We start from the raw sequence: 26614 nt of genomic DNA, 5'->3' as shown, positions 1-26614 counted from the left end.
ACAGCTGGCAGAAAAAAAAGCTGATATCTCATCACGAGGTTATAATTAGGAACATTTGCAACTCCATTCACACTTTCTCTAGCTTTTCTCCCAAAAAATGAGCAGTGTAACAGTCAGACCACAAAAGGTCAGTCACACTTGCATTTAATACAGCTCATAGTAATGATTTTTAAAAAAACTATATCCTGATGAATTGACAGCATAGAGAGCTATCACCAGAGAGCAACATTCACCCAAGGCTTAATCATATCAGCTATCACCCACACTCTTATCCACCAGATCACTCTTCATTCATCTTGTTCCATCTACCCTTAAAATCTGCCCGAAATGGTTTCCATTATTACCTTCCCTACAGTACAGGTAGCATGGGCTCTCATTTATCACCCTCCTAGCTGTCTCTACCTTTACTCTCCCTCCCCACCCCTGTCTATCTGCCTTCTGGCTGCTTCTACCAATCACCCACCTGCCTCTGAATCTCAACTCCACTCATTTCTCTTACCTGACTCCATCTGCTGATTCACTTGTCACCTACTGACTCCCATTGCAACTCTGCCTCTCCTCCATTTCTGGCCATCTTCCTTCTCCACAAGGTTTTGGAGTGAATATTGACAATTCCTTTTTCCCTCCACAAGTGCTGTTCAACCTGCTAAGTTTCTGGCATCTGCAGTCTCTCAGGTCTCCATTATCCACAATGCTGGTTAAGATTGTAATGTTCAGTTACTCATCTTGAGCATCATATAAAACAGAACATTACACAACAGGTTCCCTGCCATTGGATTCAATACACACCCTCTTTGGTCTGGAAGGATCCTAAATGCTGTTTAAATGAACAATGGGGTCACAAATGAGTAAAGGCTATTTAGCATATTTTAATGTATATATTCAAAGATATCCTAAAATTCTGCTTGCTAGTAATCAATTACTGTATTTCTAAAACCAGTCCAGGATTTTGGCCTCCAAGCACTGATCACACTGAAGAAAAATCAACTTTCAGTGATTTAACATTATGTACTAGTCTTGATTGACAAATTACCCCCTTTTGAAAAAGAAACACACCTCTCAGGTGCATTTTCCAGCTTAACTAGCTGTATTTAGATTGTGAACCAGCTTCACAATCTCTCTGTACTCCCACTATTTCTTGAATGTCTCATGTCTTTTTGCAACAAGAACCAGTCACTGCTGAAAACATTAAAAAGGTTTGATCACCACTTTTGCAGACCACAAATATCTGGCAATGTAGTTGAATGTTGATTTATTCTCTTTCCTGGTCTACAGTAGTTGTATTTAGACCACTGAGACTCCCAATTGTCTTAACTCAAACACCATTCTTAGCAATATGATCAGTCCTTAAAAATATACATTAATTCATAACCTTTCATGTAGAACTACAAAAACCCTTTTAGGTGTTAAATAGCATGTTATAGAGCTTAACACATCTTCAAATAAGTCATGGTGACACAGGGACATCGAACTTCCTTGGCACAACTCCCAAATAGAATACTGTATAATTAGGGGGAAAAATTGATTTAATCTCTTACTCGTGTAATATTTACAAACATGTCAGCACTCATTCAGAAACTGATTCTAGACCTTTGAATGGGCTATTTGGTTATATCTTCTCACTTGTGTAAAATATCCAATATGGCATCATACCTACAATTTACCTCCAGTATGATTTTCAACCCCAAATATGAGACGTTCTTATTTACTAACAGAAAGCCAGACTTTCCCAACTTCCCATTTCTTTAAAAGGTTCATTTAAGAGACCAACATAAAGTGCAGTCATTTTCTTACAGATCTGTGACCTTCTGTGGTTACAAAGTCATGTGCAAGATCAATATTACTCTTAGAAGGTGACAAGAGACTGTAGATGCTGGAATCTGGAGCTAAAAAAAAATGCTGGAGGAACTCAAGTCAGGCAGCATCTGTGGAGGGAAACCAGCAGTTGATACTTCATCAGGACTCCAATTTTCATGTAATCTTCAAAACTACTATTTATCATGCCTACATTTCTGTTCAAATATCATATCACAAAGGTCACAATCCACTAAAACAAATGTGCACAATGGTCTGATACAGCAATTGAAGTGCACAGGAATACAAGATGCTGCAGAGAGTTGAGGATACCACCCACGGTCACAAAACACTTCCTACAAGTGGTGGCATCTATGATGTGCTGTCTTAAGAAGGCAGAATCTATCAAGACCCACTGTCTTCTTGCAGCTACAGGAGGTACAGAAGTTTTAAGTCCCACACTACAAGGGTCAAGAGCAGCTACTACCCTTCAAAAATTAGTTCTTAAAGCACCTTGCAAAACCCTATTCACTATATTTTAGCAACACAGATCACTTTGTACTAAAATGGGCATTTTTGCTCTAAGTGTGTTTCATTTATATTTATGTTACTTTTGTGAATGCCACTTATCTGATGGTATGTGTCTGTGATGGTGCAAGCAAGATTTTCTATAGCAAATGTGCATACGTGATTATGAAATTCCAAGATGGCGGCGCAACGCAGCTTTCAGTGGCCACTCCGGAGCTGATTATCTGTTATTTGTGAAGTGGGGTGCCATGCGCAACCATAATCAATTGAAAACGGATGTGGGAGCACGGAGGAACATCCGGAACATCTCCAGGAAGACCTTCTTTGTTGCTGCTGCTGCAAGGTCCGGGACTCTGCTGGGAAGAACAGGCCCTCAGTCCTCGGGGTTGCGTTGCCAATGGCCGTTGGCGGGGTCGTCTTAATATGCTCGGCAGAGGATGGTGCTCGGAGAAGCTGTGCCGGAGGGGATGGTCATTGACTCGGAGGTTCGACGGACTCGGAGTCCGCTGCGGTCAGGTCGCTTTCAGTGTGTGCTGTGTCTGCGAGGCTGGGTTTGACGGAGCTTTCACTGTGTGCTGCATCTGCGAGGCTGAGTCGGGCAGCGCCATGGAAGTCCATAGCAGGGGTATTCCCTTCTGCCGCCAGCATGGGATGGCAAGTCTGTCGGGACCCTGGGGACTTGTGGAAACTGTGTGGTGATTTCTTATGAACTTATAGTCCTTTAACATCTTTGGACTATTTTTACTGTGCCCATGGTCTGTTTTTTATCAATTATGCTATTGTTTGCACTGTTGTAACTATGTGGTTTTGTGCAGGTCTTGTAGCTTTAGTTTTTGGTCTCATTTGTCTGGTGGATTTGGAGCTCCTTTCTGGGGAACGTGCTAAGACGGTAGCGCGATATTAATACGCAGCAGCCTCTCCGGACTCTGGATTGGGGATTGCCAAATTTTTCTGGTATAGTCTGTTTTGTCATATGCTTTTGTGATATCATTCTGGGGGAACATTGTCTCATTTTTTAACTGTATTGCATTTGTGGTTTCTAAATGACAATAAACTGAATCTGAATGACAATAAATTTGTTTTGAGATGAAGGGTCTCAACCCAACATGGCAACTGTACATTCCCATCCCTGGATTATGCCTGACCTGCAGAGTCCTCCAGCAGTTTATCATGCCAACCTCAGGATCAGACAAAGCTTGTTGCTGCCTTACACTTTCTTTATCATCCTATCTACACCCTATCCTCGTTATATGCGGGGGATACATCCCTCGTAGTTGATGCATAATGTGAATAATTATTTAAATGGAGAAAATAGGGATACGTTCCAGAGGGCTTCCTAAGTATGTTTTATCTGTAATTTATTCACATTTTCATACCAATACGACACAAAAGCAGTACCACAAGGCAACATTTGTATTATATTTCATCAATTTAAGGAAATATTCAATGTAATAAATCATAGAAAGTTAACATACTAGGGTGTACAGCATTCACCAACAGTGGCAGGTGTGTTCACTCTGGGAGATGAGTGGTTGTTGTGGTGTCGAGCAGCTTTACATGGATGAGGTGGATGGTTGTGTGTTGTCAGGATCATCAAGGACAGTAAGGGGTGAAGGAAGACTCACAGAATTCTCAGTACAATTGGCAGCAGATGACACTGGTTTGAAGAAAGTGGTGAGGCTTGTTTGCTTGGTAGCATTTTGTTTTTCAGCATAAATTTGCTTGTAGGGAAGAAGGCTTGACTGCAGGGAATGACTGAAACGCTGACTCCGTTCTAAACTTGGGTCGATGTCCATCGCCATTTGTGCCAAGTGCTCCACAGCCTTAAAAAATTCTGCCGGTTGCTTCACCGTAAAATTCTTCACCTGCAACTCGACACATTTTTCTTCATTGTTATCACCTTCAGTCTGAGTTAAACGCACTTAATACTTCATCATGAGAATCCAGGAGTTCTACCACGTCAGCAGTCTCGAGATCTCAGAATCCTTCCCCACCAATTTTACGGCTCAGGGCCACACAATCCTGGACGGCTGCAGTGAAGGCAGGAAACCCCTTGAGGGTGTGCACACACTCCTCCCAAATTGATTTCCAGACTCCACTGACCCATAATTTCCAACTTTTTTTTCCAAGTGTTAAAGCAGTTCTTTGCCGCTTGGCTGATGGCCCAGGACTTGACATCGGATGCTTAGGAGGCATAGTTAAATATTTCAAGCACAAAATCACTGCACTGTAGGTAAAAACAACAAAAGTTTAAGAGTGCAAGATTGCACATCCACATGTTGCCAAAACCAATGCGAGACTGGCACGAGTGAGACTGTGAGGCGTGTGCACGTGACTTGTATTGGCGTGAAAGTAGTGCTCCTTGCATAACTGAGTTTTGGAAGCATAAAAAGGAGAAGTTGGTAGAAATAGATTCCTCTCATTCCTATGAATCCGCATTGTCTGAAGATGCATATAACAAGGATAGGGTGTACTTAGCTTTCCAGTTTGAGAACTATCCCAAGGGTCCTGCCATTTACTGTATACTTTCCTCTCAAATGACCTCCCCTAAGTGCAACACCATATTTGTCTGAATTAAACTCCATCTGCCTTTCCTCTGTCCATATTTCTAATAGATCTCTATCCAGCTGTATCCTTTGACAACCTTCCTCACTATCTAGAACTCGGCCATTTTTTTGTGTTGTCTGCAAACTTACTATTCAGCACATCTACATTTTTGCTCAAATCTTATAAACAGAGATCCCAGCACTGATCTCTGTGAAACAGCAATTGTCACTGACCTCCAGCAAAATAACATCCCTCTTCTATTACCCTTGGTCTATGGCCAAGACAATCTTAAATCCAGTATATGAAAATCATGGAACCCATATATTTAAAATCAGTCTGCTATTGAGGATCTTATTGACAGCTTTTACAAAAGGTAGCTGCATACAATATCTACTGATCGATTATGTTCAACCCACAGACTGCAGTGGAGGCCAAGTCTGTGCATATATTTAAGGCAGAAGTTGATAGTTTCCTGATCGGTAGGTCATCAAAGGATATGGTGAGAAGGCAGGTGTATGGGGTTGAGTGGGATCTGGGATCAGCCATGATGGAATGGTGGAGCAGACTCGATGGGTTGAATGGCCCAATTCTGCTTCTATGTCTTATGGTCTTATTCCCTCTCACACACATAAAACCACATTGGTTTTCCTTAGTAAGTATATGGTTTTCTAAATGAAAGTAAATCATATAACCATACAACAATTACAGCATGGAAACAGGCCATCTTGGCCCTTCTAGTCCATGCCAATCATATCCCCAATAATTTCTTTAACATTGATGAAGGTACACAGGCCTATAATTTTCTGGTTTGTCCTCTTCGAGAAAACAAATCTCGACTATTCTCTGGTCTTTTGGGATCTCACATTTCATTAACAAGGATAACAGATCTCAGTCAAGGCCCCTGCAATCACTTCATTTATTTCTCTGGGGACTAATACACTTTTATGTTCTTCAAGACACAACACCTCCTCTTTGATATCAACATACCCCTCCCTGACTTCATCATCCTCCATGTTCTTCTCCCTCGTAAATACCGATACAGAAGTATTCATTTAGTACCTTGCTGATTTTCTATGGTTCCACTGTAAATTCTCTCATTTGTCTATGAGTTGCTTTGTCCTTTCCCTAGCCACTCAATTGTTTTTAAATGTGTAAAATGGCTTGGGATTTTCCGTAATCATACATAACAATTTTCTTGGCCTGATTTAACCCTCCTGCAGTTTAACCCTTCAGCTTGCTTCCACAGACCTTGTCTGACTTCAGCTTCCTCAACCTTTGCTTCTTGACTAAATTTGCAACATCTCTCATCATCCAGAGTTACTACTGAAGGAACTCAGTAGATACAGCAGCATTTGTGGAGGGAAAAGGATAGCTGACTTTTCAGGTCAAGACCCTGCATCAAGTCTGGCAGCACAGCCCAAAATATTGGCCATCCTTTTGCCTCCACATATGCTGGTAAACCTACCAAGTTTGTCCAGCAGTTTTTTTTTTGCCACAGACTATCCAGTCTCTCTTTACAATTGAGAAACTCCATCATTACCCGACAACATCATGGTGCATTTCCCTTGCAGGGTCTATAGTGGAATTACAACTTTTTTAGTCTAAACAAAGTTTTATAAAACTGTACCATGATCACCATGCTTTTACTTTCAATACTCTGGTTAATAAAGCCATCCATATGCTTTCTTTATCTACTCATGATTCTGTGTTGTGACTTTAAGATTCTATGAACTGTACGTAAAGGTCCCTCTGTTCTTGAATACACTGGAGTCCTAACATTTACAGTATTGTCCCTACCTTTAATAGATCTCCCACTTGTTGGGCTTATATTTTACCTGCCAATTCTCCACCCAAGTTAACATTTGTCCAAGATAGTTGTGTAATTTAGCTATCATAAGTAACTCACTTTAAAAAGTCATCAATGTACACAAGCTTTACTGTGAAGAATTCCCTAGCCAGGGGCAACTCACGTAAAGGGGGGCCTGATAACATAGCTGGTTGGGTGCTGAGGGACTATGCAGTGTAGCTAACAGAGGTTCTAACTGACAATATTCAACATCTCTCTGAAACAATCCACTGAATCCCCAGGCTTCAAGGCAGCCACTATCATCCCAGTGCCCAAGAGGGTGACAGTATCCTGCCATAACGATTACTATCCAGTGGCACTAACCTCAGCAACAATGAAGTGCTCTGAGCATCTGGATACAGATCACATTAAATCCAATCTTCCTGCTACATTAGACCTTTTGCAGTTCACTTATCATTCAAATAAATGAATGATGCCACAGACTCTGCACTCCACTCTGTTCTGCTCTACCCCAGAAAATGGTGCCTCATACACCAGGATGCTGTTTAGTGACTTTAGCTTGACATTCAATAAGATCATTCTTCAGAAGCTGGTGGGTAAACTGTCCTCATTGGGTCCCAATGCCTCTCTCTGTAACTGGAGCTTTTACTTCTTGAAAGACCAGTCAGTCCATGTTAGCAGAAACACCCCTAGCTCCATCATACTAAGCACTGGCGCTCCCCTAGGGCTTGTATGCTCAGTCCAAAGCTGTTCATGCCTTTGACACATGACTGTAACGCTAGATCCAGTTCAAATGAAATCACAGCAGTGGTTGGCCTCATCGACAACAATGATGAGACATAGAAACATAGAAAATAGGTGCAGGAGTAGTCATTCGGCCCTTCGAGCCTGCACCGCCATTCAGTATGATCATGGCTGATCATCCAACTCAGAACCCTGTACCTGCTTTCTCTCCATACCCCCTGATTCCTTTAGCCACAAGGGCCATATCTAACTTCCTCTTAAATATAGCCAATGAACCGGCCTCAACTGTTTCCTGTGGCAGAGAATTCCACAGATTCACCACTCTCTGTGTGAAGAAGTTTTTCCTCATCTCGGTCCTAAAAGGCTTCCCCTTTATCCTTAAACTGTGACCCCTCATTCTGGACTTCCCCAACATCGGAAACAATCTTCTGCATCTAGCCTGTCCAATCCCTTTAGAATTTTATACGTTTCAACAAGATCCCCCCTCAATCTTCTAAATTCCAGTGAGTATAAGCCTAGTCGATCCAGTCTTTCTTCATATGAAAGTCCTGCCATCCCAGGAATCAATCTGGTGAACCTTCTTTGTACTCCCTCTATGGCAAGAATGTCTTTCCTCAGATTAGGGGACCAAAACTGCACACAATACTCTAGGTGCGGTCTCACCAAGGCCTTGTACAACTGCAGTAGAACCTCCCTGCTCCTGTACTCAAATGCTTTTGCTATGAATGCCAACATACCATTTGCCTTTTTCACCGCCTGCTGTATCTGCATGCCCACCTTCAATGACTGGTGTACAATGACACCCAGGTCTCGTTGCACCTCCCCTTTTCCTAATCAGCAACCATTCAGATAATAATCTGTTTTCCTGTTCTTGCAACCAAAGTGGATAACCTCACATTTATCCACATTAAATTGCATCTGCCACGAATTTGCCCACTCACCTAACCTATCCAAGTCACCCTGCATCCTCTTAGCATCCTCCTCACAGTTAACACCGCCGCCCAGCTTTGTGTCATCCGCAAACTTGGAGATGCTGCATTTAATTCCCTTGTCTAAATCATTAATATATATTGTAAACAACTGGGGTCCCAGCACTGAGCCTTGTGGTATCCCACTAGTCACTGCCTGCCATTCTGAAAAGGTCCCATTTACTCCCACTCTTTGCTTCCTGTCTGCCAACCAATTCTCTATCCACATCAATACCATACCCCCAATACCGTGTGCTTTAAGTTTGCACACTAATCTCCTGTGTTGGACCTTGTCAAAAGCCTTTTGAAAATCTAAATATACCACATCCACTGGCTCTCCCCATCCACTCTACTAGTTACATCTTCAAATAATTCTATAAGATTCGTCAGACATGATTTTCCTTTCACAAATCCATGATGACTTTGTCCGATGATTTCTCTTCTTTCCAAATGTGCTGTTATCACATCTTTGATAACCGACTCTAGCATTTTCCCCACCACCGATATCAGACTCACCGGTCTATAATTCCCTGGTTTTTCTCTCCCTCCTTTTTTAAAAAGTGGGGTTACATTAGCCACCCTCCAATCCTCAGGAACTAATCCAGAATCTAAGTAGTTTTGAAAAATTATCACTAATGCATCCACTATTTCTTGGGCTACTTCCTTAAGCACTCTGGGATGCAGACCACCTGGCCCCAGGGATTTATCTGCCTTTAATCCCTTCAATTTACCTAACACCACTTCCCTACTAACATGTATTTCCCTCAGTTCCTCAATCTCACTAGACCCTCGGTCCCTTACAATTTCCGGAAAATTATTTATGACCTCCTTAGTGAAGACAGAACCAAAGTAGTTATGCAATTGGTCTGCCATGTCTTTGTTCCCTATGATCAATTCACCTGTTTCTGACTGTAAGGGACCTACAATTGTCTTGACCAATCTTTTTCTTTTCACATATCTATAAAAGCTTTTACAGTCAGTTTTTATGTTCCCTGCCAGCTTTCTCTCATAATCTTTTTTCCCTTTCCTAATTAAGCCCTTTGTCCTCCTCTGCTGGTCTCTGAATTTCTCCCAGTCCTCAGGTGTGCCGCTTTTTTTGGCTAATTTATATGTTTCTTCTTTGGACTTGATACTATCCCTAATTTCCCTTGTCAGCCACGGGTGCACTACCTTCCCTGGTTTATTCTTTTGCCAAACTGGGATGAACAATTGTTGTAGTTCATCCATGCGATCTTTAAATGCTTGCCATTGCATATCCACCGTCAACCCTTTTAAGTATCATTTGCCATTCTATCTTAGCTAATTCACGTCTCATACCTTCAAAATTACCCTTCTTTAAGTTCAGAACCCTTGTTTCTGAATTAACTATGTCACTCTCCATCTTAATGAAGAATTCCACCATATTATGGTCACTCTTACCCAAGGGGCCTCGCACAACAAGATTGCTAACTAACCCTTCCTCATTGCTCAATACCCAATCTAGAATGGCCTGCTCTCTAGTTAGTTCCTCGACATGTTGGTTCAGAAAACCATCCCGCATACATTCCAAGAAATCCTCTTCCTCAGCACCCTTACCAATTTGGTTCACCCAATCAATATGTAGATTGAAGTCACCCATTATAACTACTGTTCCTTTATTGCATGCATTTCTAATTTCCTGTTTAATGCCATCCCCAACCTCACTACTACTGTTAGGTGGCCTGTACACAACTCCCACCAGCATTTTCTGCCCCTTAGTGTTATGTAGCTCTACCCATATCAATTCCACATCCTCCAGGCTAATGTCCTTCCTTTCTATTGCATTAATCTCCTCTCTAACCAGCAATGCTACCCCCACCTCCTTTTCTTTCCTGTCTATCCCTCCTGAATATTGAATATCCCTGGATGTTGAGCTCCCATCCTTGGTCACCCTGGAGCCATGTCTCTGTGATCCCAACAATATCATATTCATTAATAACTATCTGCACATTCAGTTCATCCACCTTGTTACGAATGTTCCTCGCACTGACACACAAAGCCTTCAGGCTTGTTTTTACAACACTCTTAGGCCTTATACAATTATGTTGAAAAGTGGCTCTTTTTGCTTTTTGCCCTGGATGTGCCTGCCTGCCACTTTTACTTTTCACCTTAAGACTTTTTGCTTCTACCCTCATTTTACTCCCCTCTGTCTCTCTGCACTTGTTCCCATCCCCCTGCCACATTAGTTTAAATCCTCCTGAACAGCAGTAGCAAACGCTCCCCCTAGGACATTGGTTCCAGTCCAGCCCAGGTGCAGACCGTCCTGTTTATACCGGTCCCACCTCCCCCAGAACTGGTTCCAATGCCCCAGAAATTTGAATCCCTCCCCCTTGCACCATTTTTCAAGCCACGTATTCATCTGAAATATCCTCCTATTTCTACTCTGACTAGCACGTGGCATTGGTAGTAATCCAGAGATTATTACCTTTGTGGTCCTACTTTTTAGTTTATCTCCTAACTCCCTAAATTCACCTTGTAGGACCTCATCCCGTTTTTTCCCTATATCGTTGGTACCTATGTGCACCATGACCACTGGCTGTTCACCCTCCCATTCCAGAATGTCCTGCAGCCGCTCAGAGACATCCTTGACCCTTGCACCAGGGAGGCAACGTACCATCCTGGAGTCTCGTTTGCGGCCGCAGAAATGCCTATCTATTCCCCTTGCAATCGAATCCCCTATCACTATAGCTCTCCCACTCCTTTTCCTTCCCTCCTGTGCCGCAGAGCCACCCATGATGCAATGAACTTGGCTGCTGCTGCCTACCCCGATGAGACATCTCCCCCAGCAGTATCCAAAACAGTCTATCTGTTTAGGAGGGAGATGACCTCAGGGGACTTCTGCACTACCTGCCTACTGCTATGCTATCTAGTGGACACCCCTTCCCTTTCTGCCTGTGTAGCCTTTACCTGAGGTGCAGCCAACTCACTAAATGTGCTATTCGCGACTTTCTCAGCATCGCGGATGCTCCAGTATGAATCCAGTCGCAGCTCCAGACGCTCAATGCGGTCTGCCAGAAGCTGCAGCTGGACACATTTCCTGCACACATAGTTGTCAGGGACACTGGAAGTATCCATGATTTCCCACATGCTGCAAGATGAACAAACCACGGGGCTGATCTCAGCTGCCATGACCTACCCAATACTTGTCTCAACTTTTGAAACTTTCTCCTTTGAAAGGAACTTACCCGGCCTTACTTCACTGTGACAGTGTAGAGAGAGGAGGTAGACCAGCTGGTAGAATGGTGTGAGCACAACAGCTTGAATCTCAACAAGGACAAGACTAAAGAGATGATACAGACTTTAGAAAGGTGCAAACTAACCATTCCTCAAATGCACATGGCCCATGAATGGCTTCTCCATGGAGAGCTCCAAGCTTCTGGACCAGCCTTCAATGTGGGACCTTATTAAAGGCCTTACTGAAATCCATGAAAACTAAATCCACCACATTGTTCTCATCCTGTTATATCTTCAAGTAAAAACTTAAAGATTAAAAAAAAGGATATCCCACAAGGTCATGTTAACTATCAACCCCTAACTTTCAAGAGTTGGGTTAATCCTGACTTTCAGTAATGATTCCTTCCAATAATTTCCCAATATTAAACTCACTGGACTCAAATTACCTGGCTTATCATTATAAATAAAAAAAAGTACAGCATTTGCTGCCTCTAATCATTTGGTATCTCATCTGTGAGCAATGTTACTAGATACCTGCAACACCTCAGAGGTTACTGCTCATTGCTGCATTAATTTCATGAAGCGGAAAATACTTCATCCATTTTAGCCAGCAGGAACAGGCACAGAGACTTGCACAGAACACTCACTGAATTTATATAATTATTTCCATATATTCTGTGTCACAGAAAATGTATCTTGGCTAACTTACATTAATAATACTTCAATTATCTCTCACTAGCTTAGCTACTTGAAATTAATCCTTAAGCCTTTAGTTTATTTTATGTATGAAGTTGAATGCACTGGCATTCCAAATGACAAAGTGCTGTCTTTGATTTCACTTGAATTTTGTTGTGTTTTAATTAAGCATGTTGGGCACAGCAAGAAGCAGTTAGTCAATTTGAGGAAGTAGGGAATAGTTAATTGTAGGGAAATTACTGAAAGGAATTATTGGAATTATTACTGAGAGTCAGGATTAATCCAAGTTTTGAAAGTTAGGGGTTGATAGTTAGTTTGGCTTTGTTTGTAGGATATCCTGGTTTTTTTTTTAAGATGTAATTTGAGGAAGTAGTCAATTAAGAGTGTGTTCAAATTTTCATAACTGTCATTTCTTCCAAAATGGTTATATTGATGTAATTATTTTATTAAATTACTTTTTTCTTAGTATTAGCAATAAAAAAGCAACATCTTCTAGTTTTGTTACAAAGAGTTTGTCTTTCTTACCAAAATGGATAAGACGAGCATTCATTAAGCCATCACCATATTTGTTATCCTGATTTGGTGATTCTGCACCATTCAATGTTGTGATTGCCCAATAATTTGGAATTCTCTACCCACTCATTTCAAAGTATTATTAAGGTTGAATTGGACCTGTAAGGCAGTGAGATTTGTCACATGCCTCCTTAGCATTATAATGGTCTTGCCAATGTTTCCCTATATCTTAAACTACTACCAATAAACTTCAGAGACAAAAATCAAATCTGAATAACTGATTGAATTACAATTTGCTCCATCCACATCTCAAGGAGGCAGCTGTCCTGCATGGTGCATCATTAGCATTCCATGAACAGTCAATATGGAAAGGAACCCAGAGTGACAAGGAAAGCTTTTGGGCATCTTTGGTATTATACTGAAGAAGCGATAATGAACAGCTCAGTAGATGAGCCAACACAAGTTTGAATTAAAATCTCTAAACAGGTACAGAAAGAAAAATGTAGAGATAAAGAAAGATTTGATTAAAATTCAACATAATTTAGATTTAAAAACAAATTATAAAAATAATTACAAGCTGAAAACTGCAGGTCCACAGTTATCAATTAATTTTCAGGAAGTTAATAATAGCAATTGAGACTCGTGGTGCCATTAAAATGGGCACTTGAAATGAAATGAGCCCAACTTTCCTGTGGAAGTTTGGTCTATTTTTAAAATGCAACCAAAGGAACTTCACAGCATTTATACACTCAAATGTAGAGCCAGCTAGTAAGATGTTGCTTTCACACAGCTTGCGGCAGAGCGAACTCCCTAAAGTTCCCAAATTCTGTGTGCACAACCTACCATGTCTGAAGTTGCTGTTGAATAGATGCTTGATGATGAGCATCTTAACCAAACTTATTATTACTATGTATTATTTAAAATGTACTGCATTTCAACTGGGTAATAAGATAGAAATGCACTTAATCAAAAACTACTGTCCATATAAACCTCTGTGCAGAGCTAAATACAAGCCAATTAGGCTCTATAGGAGCCTTCAGTTTTTCAAAACAGTAGGCATTTCGAAGTCACCATGGATTTCCAGGACACAAAATACTTTTATCTGCCAAGCATCAAATCCAATTTTAAATCCACGTTAACTTTGATGGTTTTAAGCCACCTCCTGCTGCTAACAGTTAACAATTACTAACTAATATATCTTGCTCAACACAGATGTCTGATATATGTAGCTCATTAACATCATCTATAGCAGTGTAGCAACACATTGCTAATAAAGCCCAAGCCGAACTTTGGAGTTGAAATCCCACCATAACTGGCTGAAAAGAAACTGTCTGAACTACTTCCATAAACAAAATACAATCAGAAAAGATGATTTGAGACCAGCAAGTTAACTTATAGCTGGCTCTAGGATCCAGGCCTCATTAAACTGTCATCTGTACCTCACCCATGATAATGTAGCTGACCATTAAAATGTCCTCCAAATGGCCCAGCAAAATACTCAGTTAAATCAAACCTCTATAGTAGTTCCAGAAGGTAGCTTATCAAGTACTAGGAACTGGAAGTCTGCCAGTTTTGGTAGCATCTTGTGCATGTTGAGAAAGAAAACAAAACTTTTATTACATAATTAAAGCAATACAGATGGTAGAAATCTGATATAAAAATGAAATATTCATCAAGTCAGACAGCATCTGTGGTGAAAACACATTAATACTGATGACCACTCTTCACATCATCAAGATGAAACATTAGCTGTTTTTCCTCTACAGATTTACCTTAATTTGCTGATCATATGTACATTTTTAGTTTTTCTGAAGCAAATGTTTTGTTGAGCCAACCACCCAGGGAAAACAATGCAAAATGAATAACCATTGTGCCTAATTGGATTTTCTTTTGATTAAGCAAAGAATACCGATCAAGACACCATAAGTAGTAGACAGAGCAATAATAATCCAAAGAATAGCATTTTAATAATTAATTATCTTGGTTATGTGTCAAGTACACAATGAGCATTAAACCAAAAGACATTAATCCAGGTACAGAACTGCTTCAAGCCAAGGGGTATGCAGCTAACAAATTCGAGGAGGAAAGGAACTTCTAACCATTTTGAAAAATAATTGGGATGAATTATATAGAACAAAAAGTGTGTGTCACAATACTTTAAAAGAGCTATTCAACTAATCTCATTCCCCTTTAATTTTATTCCCTATTGTGTACTAAGACAATTATACCCCACCCTTTCCCAGTGAAGACAGATGCAAAGTACTCATTGCACACCAAATTTCTTTGTTGGACAGCCTCATCTTCCTTTAATTACACTTTTCATTACAACTTAAACATTTACAGAATACTTGCATTCTTTTTTTATGGTCAGTAATCTACTTTCATTAATGTTTTCTTCCAAGTTATCTTCTGTGACTTTCATGTTCAGATTAGATTAGATTTCTACTATATTGAATTCATCGTATAATTTTCTTAAATCCCTTTTCACCATCTCATTTCAGGTCTATCTTTAGATCACTGAGTAAGCTCTACTTTTAGATATCCTTCTTTTCCCTACTTTGTATGTAAATCATCTCTCTTTGAAAGCTTCCTTAAGTAACAAAATATTCTAAAATTTACAAGTATTTCTTACTATGGCTGAGACATTACCTACAGGCAGAAGGTTAATGCTACTTAAGTGTTTCCTTTTCTTCTTCTGCCATGTATGATATTTCAAAATATTTTATCTTTGGTTATACAGATCATAACACCTGATTAGACAGTGGGTAGGATTTCAAATCCACATCATCCTTTGACCATTTTTCCAATTTCCTACCTTTACTGATATACTTTATTCCCAAAAAAAAGCAGCTGTTTTTTTTGAAAATTGATGCAACTTAGAATTAACCTTCTAGTCAAACTCAAAGTAAACGTATTACCAATGTAGATACATGTCACTATATATGACATTGAGATTCATTTTCTTGCAGGCATTTATAGGAAACAAAAAATACAATAAAATTTATAAACAAAATACACATAAGCAAAACCCAAACAACCAATGAACATTTAGTGAACTGTCATAAACTATTAAATATTCATATAATAAATGTAGAGATTAAAGACCAAGAAGAATATGAAGTTCACCGATAGAGGATACAATTTTAATTGCCCATTATAATTCTATTAAATTGAAGAGTGGTAAATGTTGTATTGTAGGGGTAAATTTGGGATTTCTCCCTTCTTTAAGGCATTTTTAATGTTTTATATTCTTCACATATTTAAGTCCATTCTACACATCACCAAAAATTTCCATTTCCCAAGGGTAAAGTTAATTCATATTCTATTATCCTATGTGACTAAGGTTACCAAATTTGTAGAACACTGCTGTTTGGATAAATGGCTATAAATTATGCATAATAAACAACATACATACCTCATTTGGGTTTTGAGAGCCATCAGGACTAATTCGAAAAGATCCCACTTGAATTGTCTTTTTTGGATCTACTTTCTTAACTGCCCAGTCTATTTCATCTACTAATGCCCTGCAAACTTAAAAGAAAAGCAATTCAAGTCAAAATAAGTATACATAAAGTTTATATTTAAAGACAAAATGAGTTTTTAAGTACATTCAGAATAGATCTGTTTTTGGAATCCCCAATTATGAACAAAACACAGTTCATCATTTAATACAAAATATATGAGCAATACCTCAGCAACATGGTTAGTATAGTCCTTCAGTTAGAGGTCAATGATGCACTCCATAATTTATTTGCAAGGTTTAACAATACTAAATCAGAATTGTGCTGATCATGAAATGGGTACCTGGGTGATATACAAGGGTGTTGAAAATACAACAAAAAAAAACTTTATTCTACTGAACTTACTTCACATCTCTAAATTTTACTGTTCTTCTGAAAAAAAAAATTCAAGGTTTGAAAGATTTTTATTATATGCAAAATAACTCAAATTCTATGGTTTAATGTTTCTCTCTCCACAGACCTGTAGCGCAGTGGTTAGCGTAATGTTATTACAGTGACAGTGGCCTGGATTCAATTCAACGGCTGACTGCAAGGAGTTGGTACATCCTCCCCACAACTCACGGGTTTCTTCTGGGTGCTCCAGTTTCCTCCCACATTCCAAAGACTTGGGGGTTCATTGGTTAATTGGTCACATGGGTGTAATTGCCAGTGAGAATTTATTGGGTTGGAAGGGCTTGTTATCATGCTCTAAGAGAAGTACTGGAAATAAAGTTACTATCCAAGCTGTTGAGCTTTTTGTTTCACATTTGACCTTAACAGTCTTTGGAAATACAAAAATGGGGAAAATATCAAAAAATCTAATTCAAAGAATTTGAAAATCCATGAATATTTCCACTTTCAAACCAGAAATAACATTAAATTGTACAGAGATTTTACTAGCTGTGACAGTTTGCTTTTGTTATCTTTGCCTCCATATCACACTGAACCTGAGCTGCTTTAATTGAGTTATATAGACAACAAACCTCCAATTCAATCCATTTTTTCCTATATTAAGCGACCTGGAGGTTAAAATGTGAATAGATCTATACCAACAGATATAAATCCCAGTGCTAGAGCGTTAATTATATTTCATGTCATTCAGAAGTCTGCTACTTCTGCTGAGCAAGAGGAGCTGGCACACTAAGTTTGATTAGCATTGAAAGTACTGGTGCATATTGCCACTGGCATGGTTTTGTTTGGAAAGAAAGTTGTACTTTCCCGATGGCTGCAATCACAGATGCATTAAATGATAATTTTAAACTTTTAAATCAACTAAATCTCTGCTAGTTTTTTTGGAGCAAAGCTTCATGAAATACTTATTTGCCAATAATCAGAAAGTCTACTGTCACTGAAATCAGTCATGAAATGTGTTGTTTTGTGGTAGCAGTAGAGAGTTTAGCAGAGGAAAAAAAATACTACAAGTTACAACACAATAAATAAATAGTGCGAAACAGGAATAGCAGTGTTAATGGGCCATTCAGAAGTTTGATATTAGAGGGGAAGAAGCTGTTCATAAAACATTGAGTGTAGGACTTTAGGCTCTTGTACCTCATCTCTAATGACAGCAATGAGAAGAAGGCATGTCCCTAATAGTGAGGGTTCATACTGATGCATCACACCTTCTTGAAGGACATTTTGAAGGTGTCCTTGACGGTTAGGAAGCTTGCACCCATATGGAGTTGGCAGTCTACAATCCTCTGAAGCCTCCATGACCCTGTGCATTGGTGCCTCCACACCAGACCATGATGCAATCAGTCAAAGTGCTCTCCACAATACATCTTTGGTGACATACCACAATACCTCAAACTCCTAATGAAGTACAGTATGCCTTCATCATGATTGTATCAATGTGTTGGACCCAGGAAAGATCCTCTGACATGTTGATACTCTGGAACTTGAAGCTGCTCACCCTTTCCACCAGTGACCTCTCAATGAGGATTGCTAAGAGATTTTCCAAATTCCCCTTCCAAAAGTCCATAATCCATTCCTTAGTCTTACTGATACTGAGAGCAAGGTTGTTGTGATACCACTTAACTAGCCTATCTCTTTCACTCTTGTACACCTGCTCATCACCATGAGATTTTGCCAATATTAGTGTCATCATTAAATTTTACGGATGTGTCTTTTTACTACAACACAAATGGATAAAGAGCTAATCGAGTCTTTTTGGTCACTGAAGACAAAAGCACAAACAAGCTCTAAAATAGTTAATGTTTTATTATATGTAACTACTTTAAAATGAATTAAACCACTCTATACACCTTGTTTTGAGTTTATAAGTTTAAAGAGAAACAGCTTTTGACAAACCATAATAAAGAACATTACTAGCTTTTAGTCTTTGTAGAAATACAAATTACTGAAGTCAAGAAATCCCTTCCTCAAATTGCACCAGTATTTCTACAAGATATAAACTGTATGGTGCCCTCTAGAGTGCATCTGGAAGATGTATAAGGAGGGCAAAAAAATGTCTTATGAACCAACCCAACCAAATTGACAAGAATATAGTGTAGAATCAAAGAAATCGAATTGTCTACAGATATAATAGTGATAAGGACAGATCCAATTGAGAATGTTAGAGGAAGTAAGTATATGGTGCCCATCTGCTTCAAGCAGGTTTCAATCATACTGGTGACCAAGATGAGCGTGGTAACATGTCTAAATGACAATCACCTAGTTGCACTTATATCCACAGTGATAAAGTATTTTAAGAGACTGGTGTTGAAGCACGTCTGATCCTGTCAGAATGGCAACTTGGATCCGCTCCAATTCGCCTACCCAAACAACAGATCTACAGCAGATGCCGTCTCGTTGGCTCTTCACACAATTCTAGAACATCTAGACAGTAATGATGCATACTTCAGAATTTTTTTTTTATAAATCAATTATAGCTCAGCATTTAACACCATCATCTACTCAAAACTAATCAGAAAACTCCAAGACCCAGGCCTCAATACCCCCTTGTGCAATTGGATCCTGGATTTCCTCACTTGCAGACCCCAATCAAAAACATCTCCTCTACAATCTCCATCAGCACAGGAGCAAAAAAGGGATGTGCACTTAGCCACACAGTCATAGGTATAAAGTGAGTAGAGCATGGGGGCAAGTACAGCTTCAACTCCATATACAAGTTTGTTGATGACACAATTGGTATGAGCTCTATCAAAGGAGGTGATGTATCAACATACAGGAGGGATATTGAAAACTTATCGGAGTGGTGTAATAACAACAACCTCATGTCAAAAAGACCAAGGAACTGATCGTAGACTTCAGGAGAGGGAAACCAAAGGTCCATGAGCCAGTAATCATTGGAGGATCAGAGGTGGAGAAAGTCAGTAACTTTAAATTCCTAGGTGTCACCATCTCAGAGGACCTGTCCTGGATGCTTCATTTGAATATTACTACAAAGAAAGCATGTCAGCACTTCTACTTGCTCAGGAGTTTGTGGATATTCAGCATATCATTGCAAACCTTGGCAAACTTCTATACATGTGTGGTGGAAAATGTGCTGACTGGCTGCATTATGGCGTGGTATGGGAACACCAATGCCTTAGAGCAGAAAATCCTACAAAAGGTAGTGGATTCGGCCCAGTACATCATGGGTAAAAGCCTCCCGACCATTAAGCACATCTACATGAAATGTTGCCATAGAAAAGCAGCATCCATCAAAGATCCTCACCATCTAGGCCATCCTCTTTTCTCACCGTTACCATCAATTAGAAAGTACTGGTGCCTCAGGACTCGCACCACTATGCACAAGAACAACTACTACCCATCAACCACCAAGCTCTTGAACAAGAGGGGATAGCTGCACTCATTTAAGCACCCTGTTTTGTTATTTCATGCTTGTTATTTATTGCTATTTACTTATACAGTGCCTCTAAAAAGTATTCACCCCCTTGGAAGTTTTCACAACATTGAATCAGAGGATTTAATTTGGCTTTTTTGACACTGATCAACAGAAAAAGACTCGTGTCAAAGTGAAAACAGATCTCTACAAAGTGATTTAAATTACAAATATAAAACACAATAATTGATTGAACAAGTATTCACTGCCTTGAATATGACACACCGAATGATCACTGATGTAGCCAATTGGTTTTAGAAGTCACATAATTAAATGGGGATTTGTGTGCAGTCAAGGCGTTTCAATCGATTGCAGTAAAAAAATATACACCTGTGTACACCTGGTGAGTTAGGTATCCTGGCAAAAACTACACCACAAAGACAAAAGAACACTCGAAGCAACTCCAGTAAAAGGTTATTGGGAAGCACAAGTCAGGAGATGGATACAAGAAAATTTCCAAGTCACTGAATGCCCCTTGCAGTACAGTTAAGTCAATCACCAAGAAATGGAATACTTTTCACATTGTTTGTCAATGATACTTTACTTTATTGTCACCAAACAATTGAGCATACAATCATCACAGTGATATTTGCTTCTGCGCTTCGCGCTCCCTGAAGTACAAATCGAAGTAAATATAATAAAAATTTAAATTATAAATCATAATTAGAAAATAGAAAAGGGAAAGTAAGGTAGTGCAAGTCAGGTCCAGATATTTGAAAGGTACAGCCCAGATCCAGGTTAGGATCTGTTCAGCAGTCTTATCACAGTTGGAAAGAAGCTGTTCGCAAATCTGGCCGTACGAATCTTCATGCTCCTGAACCTTCTCCCGGAGGAAATTGGGACAAAAAGTGTGTTGGCTGGGTGGGTCTTGTCCTTGATTATCCTGGCAGCACTGTTCCGACAGCGTGTGGTGTAAAGTGAGTCCAAGGATGGATAATGGAATTGATGGCTTTGTGGCAAAATTTGCAGACAATACAAAGATGGCTGGAGGGATAGGTAGTGCTGAGGAAGCAATGCAATTGCAGCAGGAAAGGAAATTATAGGCCAGTTAGCTTAACCTCAGTGGTTGGGCAAGTGTTGGAGTCTGTAATTAAGGATGAGGTTTTGAGGTACTTGGAGACTAATGATAAGTCAGTCAGCATGGTTTCTGTAAAGGGAAATCTTGCCTGACAAATCTGTTGGAGTTCAAGGAAGTAACAAGCAGGGTGGACAAAGGTGAGGCAGTGGAAGTAATTTACTTAGATTTTCAGAAGGCATTTTATAAGGTGCCACACGAGGCTATTTAACAAGATAAAAATCCTACGGTGCTACAGGAAAGATACTGGCATGGATAATGGAATGTCCGACAGGCAGGAGACAGTAAGTGGGAATAAAAGAGGCCTTTTCTGGTTGGCTGTTGGTGACTAGTGGTGTTCCTTAGGGGTCAGTATTGGGACCACTGCTTTTCACATTGTTTGTCATTGATTTGGATAATAGAACTGATGGCTTTGTGGCAAAGTTTGCGAATGATACAAAACATAGGTGGAGGGGTAGGTAGTGCTGAGGAAGCAATGCAATTGCAGCACATCTTATACAAATTGGAAGAATGGGCACAAAAGTAGCAAACGGAATACAGTGTTGAGAAATGCATGATGATGCATTTTGGTAAAAGGAACAATAGTGAGGACTTATCTAAATGGAGAGGAGGTTCACACATCAGGGGTGCAGACAGACCCAGGAGTCCTCGTGCAAAACTCCCAGTAGGTTAATTTCCTGGTTGAGTCTGTGGTAAAGGCAGCAAATGCAATTTTGGCATTTATTTCAAGGAGTATACAGTAAAAACAAGGAGATAATGCTGAACCTTTATGGACACTAGTAAAGCCGCACTTGGAGTATTGTCAACAGTTTTGGGCCCCATATCTCAGAAAGGATGTGTTGTCATTCGAGTGAGTCCATAGGAGGTTCTTGAAGATGATACTGGGAATGAAGGGGTTAACATATGAGAAGCAGCTTTGAGCCTGTACTCACTAGAATTTAGAAGAATGCGGGGGGGGGGGGGGGGGGACTCATTGAAACCTACCAAATGTTGAAAGGACTAGATAGCGTGGATGTGCAGAAGATGTTTCCTATGGTGGGGGCATCCAGACTAAAAAAGGCACAGCCTCAAAATTGAGTGGTGACCCTTTAGAACAGAGGCAAGGAGGAATTTTTTTTTTAGCCAGAGAGTGGTTAATCCGCGGAATGCTCTGCCACAGAGTGCGCTGGACACCAAATCTGTGTGCATACAAGGTGGAAGCTGACCGTTTCCTGATCGACCAGCGCATCAGAGGATAAGGCGAGAAGGCAGGTGAATGGTGTTGAGTGGGATCTAGGATCAGCCATGATGGAATGGCAGAGCAGAATTGATGGACTGAATGGCCTAATTCTGCTCCAATGTTTTATGGTCTTATGGTCTAATATGGCACAGCTGTAAATCTGCCTAAAGTGGGCCATCCTCAAAAACTGAGTGAAGAGATTAGTGAGGGAGGTCACCAAGAGATCTATGACAACTCTGGAGGAGTTACAAGCTTCAGTGGCTGAGATGGGAGAGACTGCACATACAACAACTGTTGCCCGGGTGCTTTATGAGTCGCAGCTTTATGGGAGAGTGGCAAGGAGAAAGCTTTGTTGTTGAAAAAGGAACAACTCAGATGAAATCTCGCTGGAGTTTGCCAGAAGGTATGTAGGAGACACTGAAGCCACGTGGAAGAAAGTTCTATGTTCTGATGAAACCAAAATTGAGCTTTTTGGCCATCAAACACCGTATTTGGCAAAAGCCAAACACTGCACATCACCAAAAACACACCATCCCTACTGTGAAACATGGTGATGGCTACATCATGCTGTGGGAATGCTTCAGGATACCAGTGATATTGCCTCTTCATTTTAAAATTCCTCATTATGCCATTCAGCCCACCCAGGTCTTTATCCGCTACTTTCTTTTACGTATCCATCAGATTTGACGTATATGTAAAATACATTTTCTTGTCACTCATTACACTGGGAAAATGTACAGCAGCTAATTAATCTCCTAATCAGTACAAGAGATGGGGGAAAGAAACAGGGGAATGAGGAAATCTCATAGTCACTGGAAGAACATGCAAATTTAACTGATCCTACCCCAAGTCAGGGTCAAATTTGAATCACTGGAGCTGTGTGGTAGTAGTGCTAATTCTGCATCACTATGCTCTTAAATCTGAAACGTTAATACTCTGAGCAGGAAAACTCTGGCTTATCGGGGGTGGGGGGTGGGAGTAAAATTTATAAACCAGAAAAAAAACTGAAATATTTTCCATTGTCTGTGGACAAACACAATTCCTAACCTACTTTCTCTATTTGAGCTTTACGTTTATGGTGGGAAAAAATTCCACAAAACGATCAGAAGCTGCTGCTGATGCAAGCGATTTCTTTCGGTCTTCAGAGCACGTACAAGTCAAACGATTTAGAGGCAGACAGGATAATGAAAAGAAAAATGGCTGGATTATGCTCTCCAGAGGAATGTAGAAGACTGCTTTTGGCTTTTAAGAGATTGCAGAATGTCACAAGACTCAAGGGAAACCAATTTAAATTTGTTTCATTGGCTTTTGTGAAGTTTCTAACCCAGCACTCATGCAAAATCATGAAGTAGGAAGCCATGTGAATACATGTTCAAATCTTTTTTTCCTCTCAAATGTTTATTTCAACTCACATTAGAATTACAATCAAAATTATGTATACAAGCTGACAGGATTATTTTTCATTTTTCTGAAGGAATATTACCAAAAAACTGCACATTGAGACTTTGTCACTTCATTATAGTTCTTTCTGACTTTCTCCCATATCAAAAGTCATTCATTTAGTTTATTCTTTGCCACAAGACAAGCTTCATGTCATCTATTCCAGTATTAGATTCTAAAAGAGAAATAAAATGGCAATGGAAGTTAATTTTTTCTCTGCCTTATGCTGATGTCCACTTCTAACTTCAGAATTTATTTTCATACATCACCACAGCTAGAACTATCAGACTTCTAATACAATAAAGTTTCAAGTGGCTTCACAGAAGGGAAACACAAAAAAGCTTAATCCCAAACTATTTCAGCACAAATTGCTTAACAGCACATGTAGATACTTTGATACATAGCTGATAATACACAAAGCAAGTATGTGAGTGCAGCAAGTAGTATGGTGTGTGTTTAATATTTCAGTAGTATGAATAATATTGTAAATATATTGTTTGATTAATCATTCTTGTTCATTTAAATAATTGTGATGTAAAAAAATAAGTGAAACTGCATACATCATGACACTACCACGTGATACATGTGTGCCTCACTTAAAGTAAACATGAAATTAGATGTCCTGATAAAGGGTCTCGGCCCAAAACATCGACAGTGCTTCTCCTTATAGATGCTGCCTGACCTGCTGTGTTCCACCAGCATTTTGTGTGTGTTGTATGAAATTAGACTCACATTTTGGACTCGTGCCTTTTCCTTTCAATTAATTTAATGCTTTGGAATTACAAAACACAACAGTAGTGATCAGGTTTTTTTTAAATTTTTTTTTTTAAAACCTCACCTGACACCTACTTGAAGCACAGTGAGCCATTGGAGTTCAATAAAAACAGCGCAGCGCATGCTCTTCAAAAAAAAAGACGGTTGTGTTTTTTTTTTAAAAAGGCAAGAAACTGAAGAATTCATGGCCTCAAACAGTGAGTACTAGGTGATAATAATTATTTAAAAAGAACAGAAATGCTGATGACGTGAGAAAGATTGACACATTTGATTACACAAACAACAACTGGAATACGTATACGGAATAGATTGAGCACTATTTTAAAGCAAATGAAATAGCCTATGAGAAACAAGTACCAATTTTGCTGAGTACATTGGATTTAAAGGCACACAGTCTGCTTAGAAACCTAACTGATCCAAGCAAACAGCTGAAATGAGCTTGCTGATATCATGAAAGTAACACAGGAAAACTTAGAATCCCAACAGTTGTTGATTACATAATGCTTAGGTTTCATAAGTGGAATCAAAATGAGGAGGACATTTCTGCATACACGGCTGATGCCTCTTTAATTCATATGTTTTGGTTTTGCCCTAAAATTGAAAAGTTTTGGCGGGAAGTATTCCATACCTTCTCACAACTTTTTAGGGTCCAATTTGACCCAAATCCCCTTACTGCCTTGTTTGGTATTATTGCAAATGAAAATATAACTTTAAATACTCCTAACCTACAGGTTTCAGTTTTTACCTCTTTTAGCAAGGAGAGCAATCTTGCTTAAATGGAAGGAGTCTACCCCTCCTACACATCTTCAATGGCTACGTGATATTTAAATTTAGAGAAGATCCGCTGCTCAGTCTTCAATTTGAAACAATCTTTTTATGATATCTGGGGACCTTTCCTAAATTACTTTTCCAATTTATAAAGTTTAACAGTGCACAGACTTTTATGTATATTTCTATCTTCTCTTCTTAAGTGAATATGTTTTTTTTCTCTAATTATCCATTACCATCCATCAGCTTTTTTCTTTGGTAGTTGGTAGGGGGATGACTTTTTTTTAATATAAAAAATTTCTTTTATGATGTATGACCTATCTTTAAATTTTTGATTACAGAGTGGTATACCTTTATGTGATATAATATAACATTTTGATCAATTTTATTACAATATATGAATGTACACAATTTATGTTGAGATTTATCTATGTGTTGCATTCTGTAAATCTTGTTTTTTCTTCTGAATAAAAATATAAAAATATTGTAAAAAGAAAGACACATTAAGGGGATCATATATAGGCCTCCAAATAGAAGCCAAACTGTGGGATTGAGATTGCAAAGGGAGCTGGAAAAGGCATGTAAATAACACAATTGTAACGGGGGAATACTTCTATATGCAAGGGGATTGGGAGAATCTGATTGGTGTTGGGTAGCAAGAGAGAATTTGTTGAAAGCTTTTGTTATTTTTTTAAAAATATCTCAACAAATTCAAAAATTCAATCACCTTGTGCTCAAGCCTAGTTGGGGAAAGGCCATCTTAGATTGGGTGTTGTGTAACAATCCACATCTTATTAGACAGCTTAATGTAAAGGAACCCCTAGGAGGCAGTGATCATATGATTAATTCAGAGAGAAGCATAACTCGTATCTGTATCACAATGGAATAAATAGGAATTAGAGGCATGAGAGAGGAGCTTGCCCAGCTGGATTGGAGGAGGATACTGGTGGGGATGACAGTAGAGCAGAGATGGCAGAAGTTTCTGGAAATAGTTCACAAGATGCAGGATAGATATGTCCCACAGAGGAAGAAGATCTCAAATGGCAGGGGTAGACAACCGTGGCCAACAATGGAAGTTAAAGACTGTATAAAAGCCAAGGAAAGGGCATACAAGGTAGCAAAGTGGGAAGTTGTATGATTGGGAAGCTTTTAAAATCCAACAAAAGACAACTAAAAAATCTATAAGGGAAAAGATGAAATATGAG

The 26614-nt window shown here is 39.4% G+C and overlaps 1 protein-coding gene across 3 annotated transcripts in view; it reads right to left on the bottom strand.

The window, feature by feature from the left end:
- cnpy1 (canopy FGF signaling regulator 1) overlaps nucleotides 1–26614 on the bottom strand; it is a 72393-nt gene that overhangs the window by 16678 nt on the left and 29101 nt on the right. For all 3 annotated transcript variants that reach the window (XM_073054891.1, XM_073054890.1, XM_073054892.1), the window contains one exon: nucleotides 16205–16320. In XM_073054891.1, the coding sequence (XP_072910992.1) occupies nucleotides 16205–16320 (116 nt within the window). The remainder of the gene's footprint in view (nucleotides 1–16204; nucleotides 16321–26614) is intronic.

The sequence above is a fragment of the Hemitrygon akajei genome, chromosome 8 (assembly GCF_048418815.1).
Source record: "Hemitrygon akajei chromosome 8, sHemAka1.3, whole genome shotgun sequence".
Classification (NCBI taxonomy): Eukaryota; Metazoa; Chordata; class Chondrichthyes; order Myliobatiformes; family Dasyatidae; genus Hemitrygon; species Hemitrygon akajei.
This window is presented reverse-complemented; position numbering and strand designations above follow the sequence as displayed.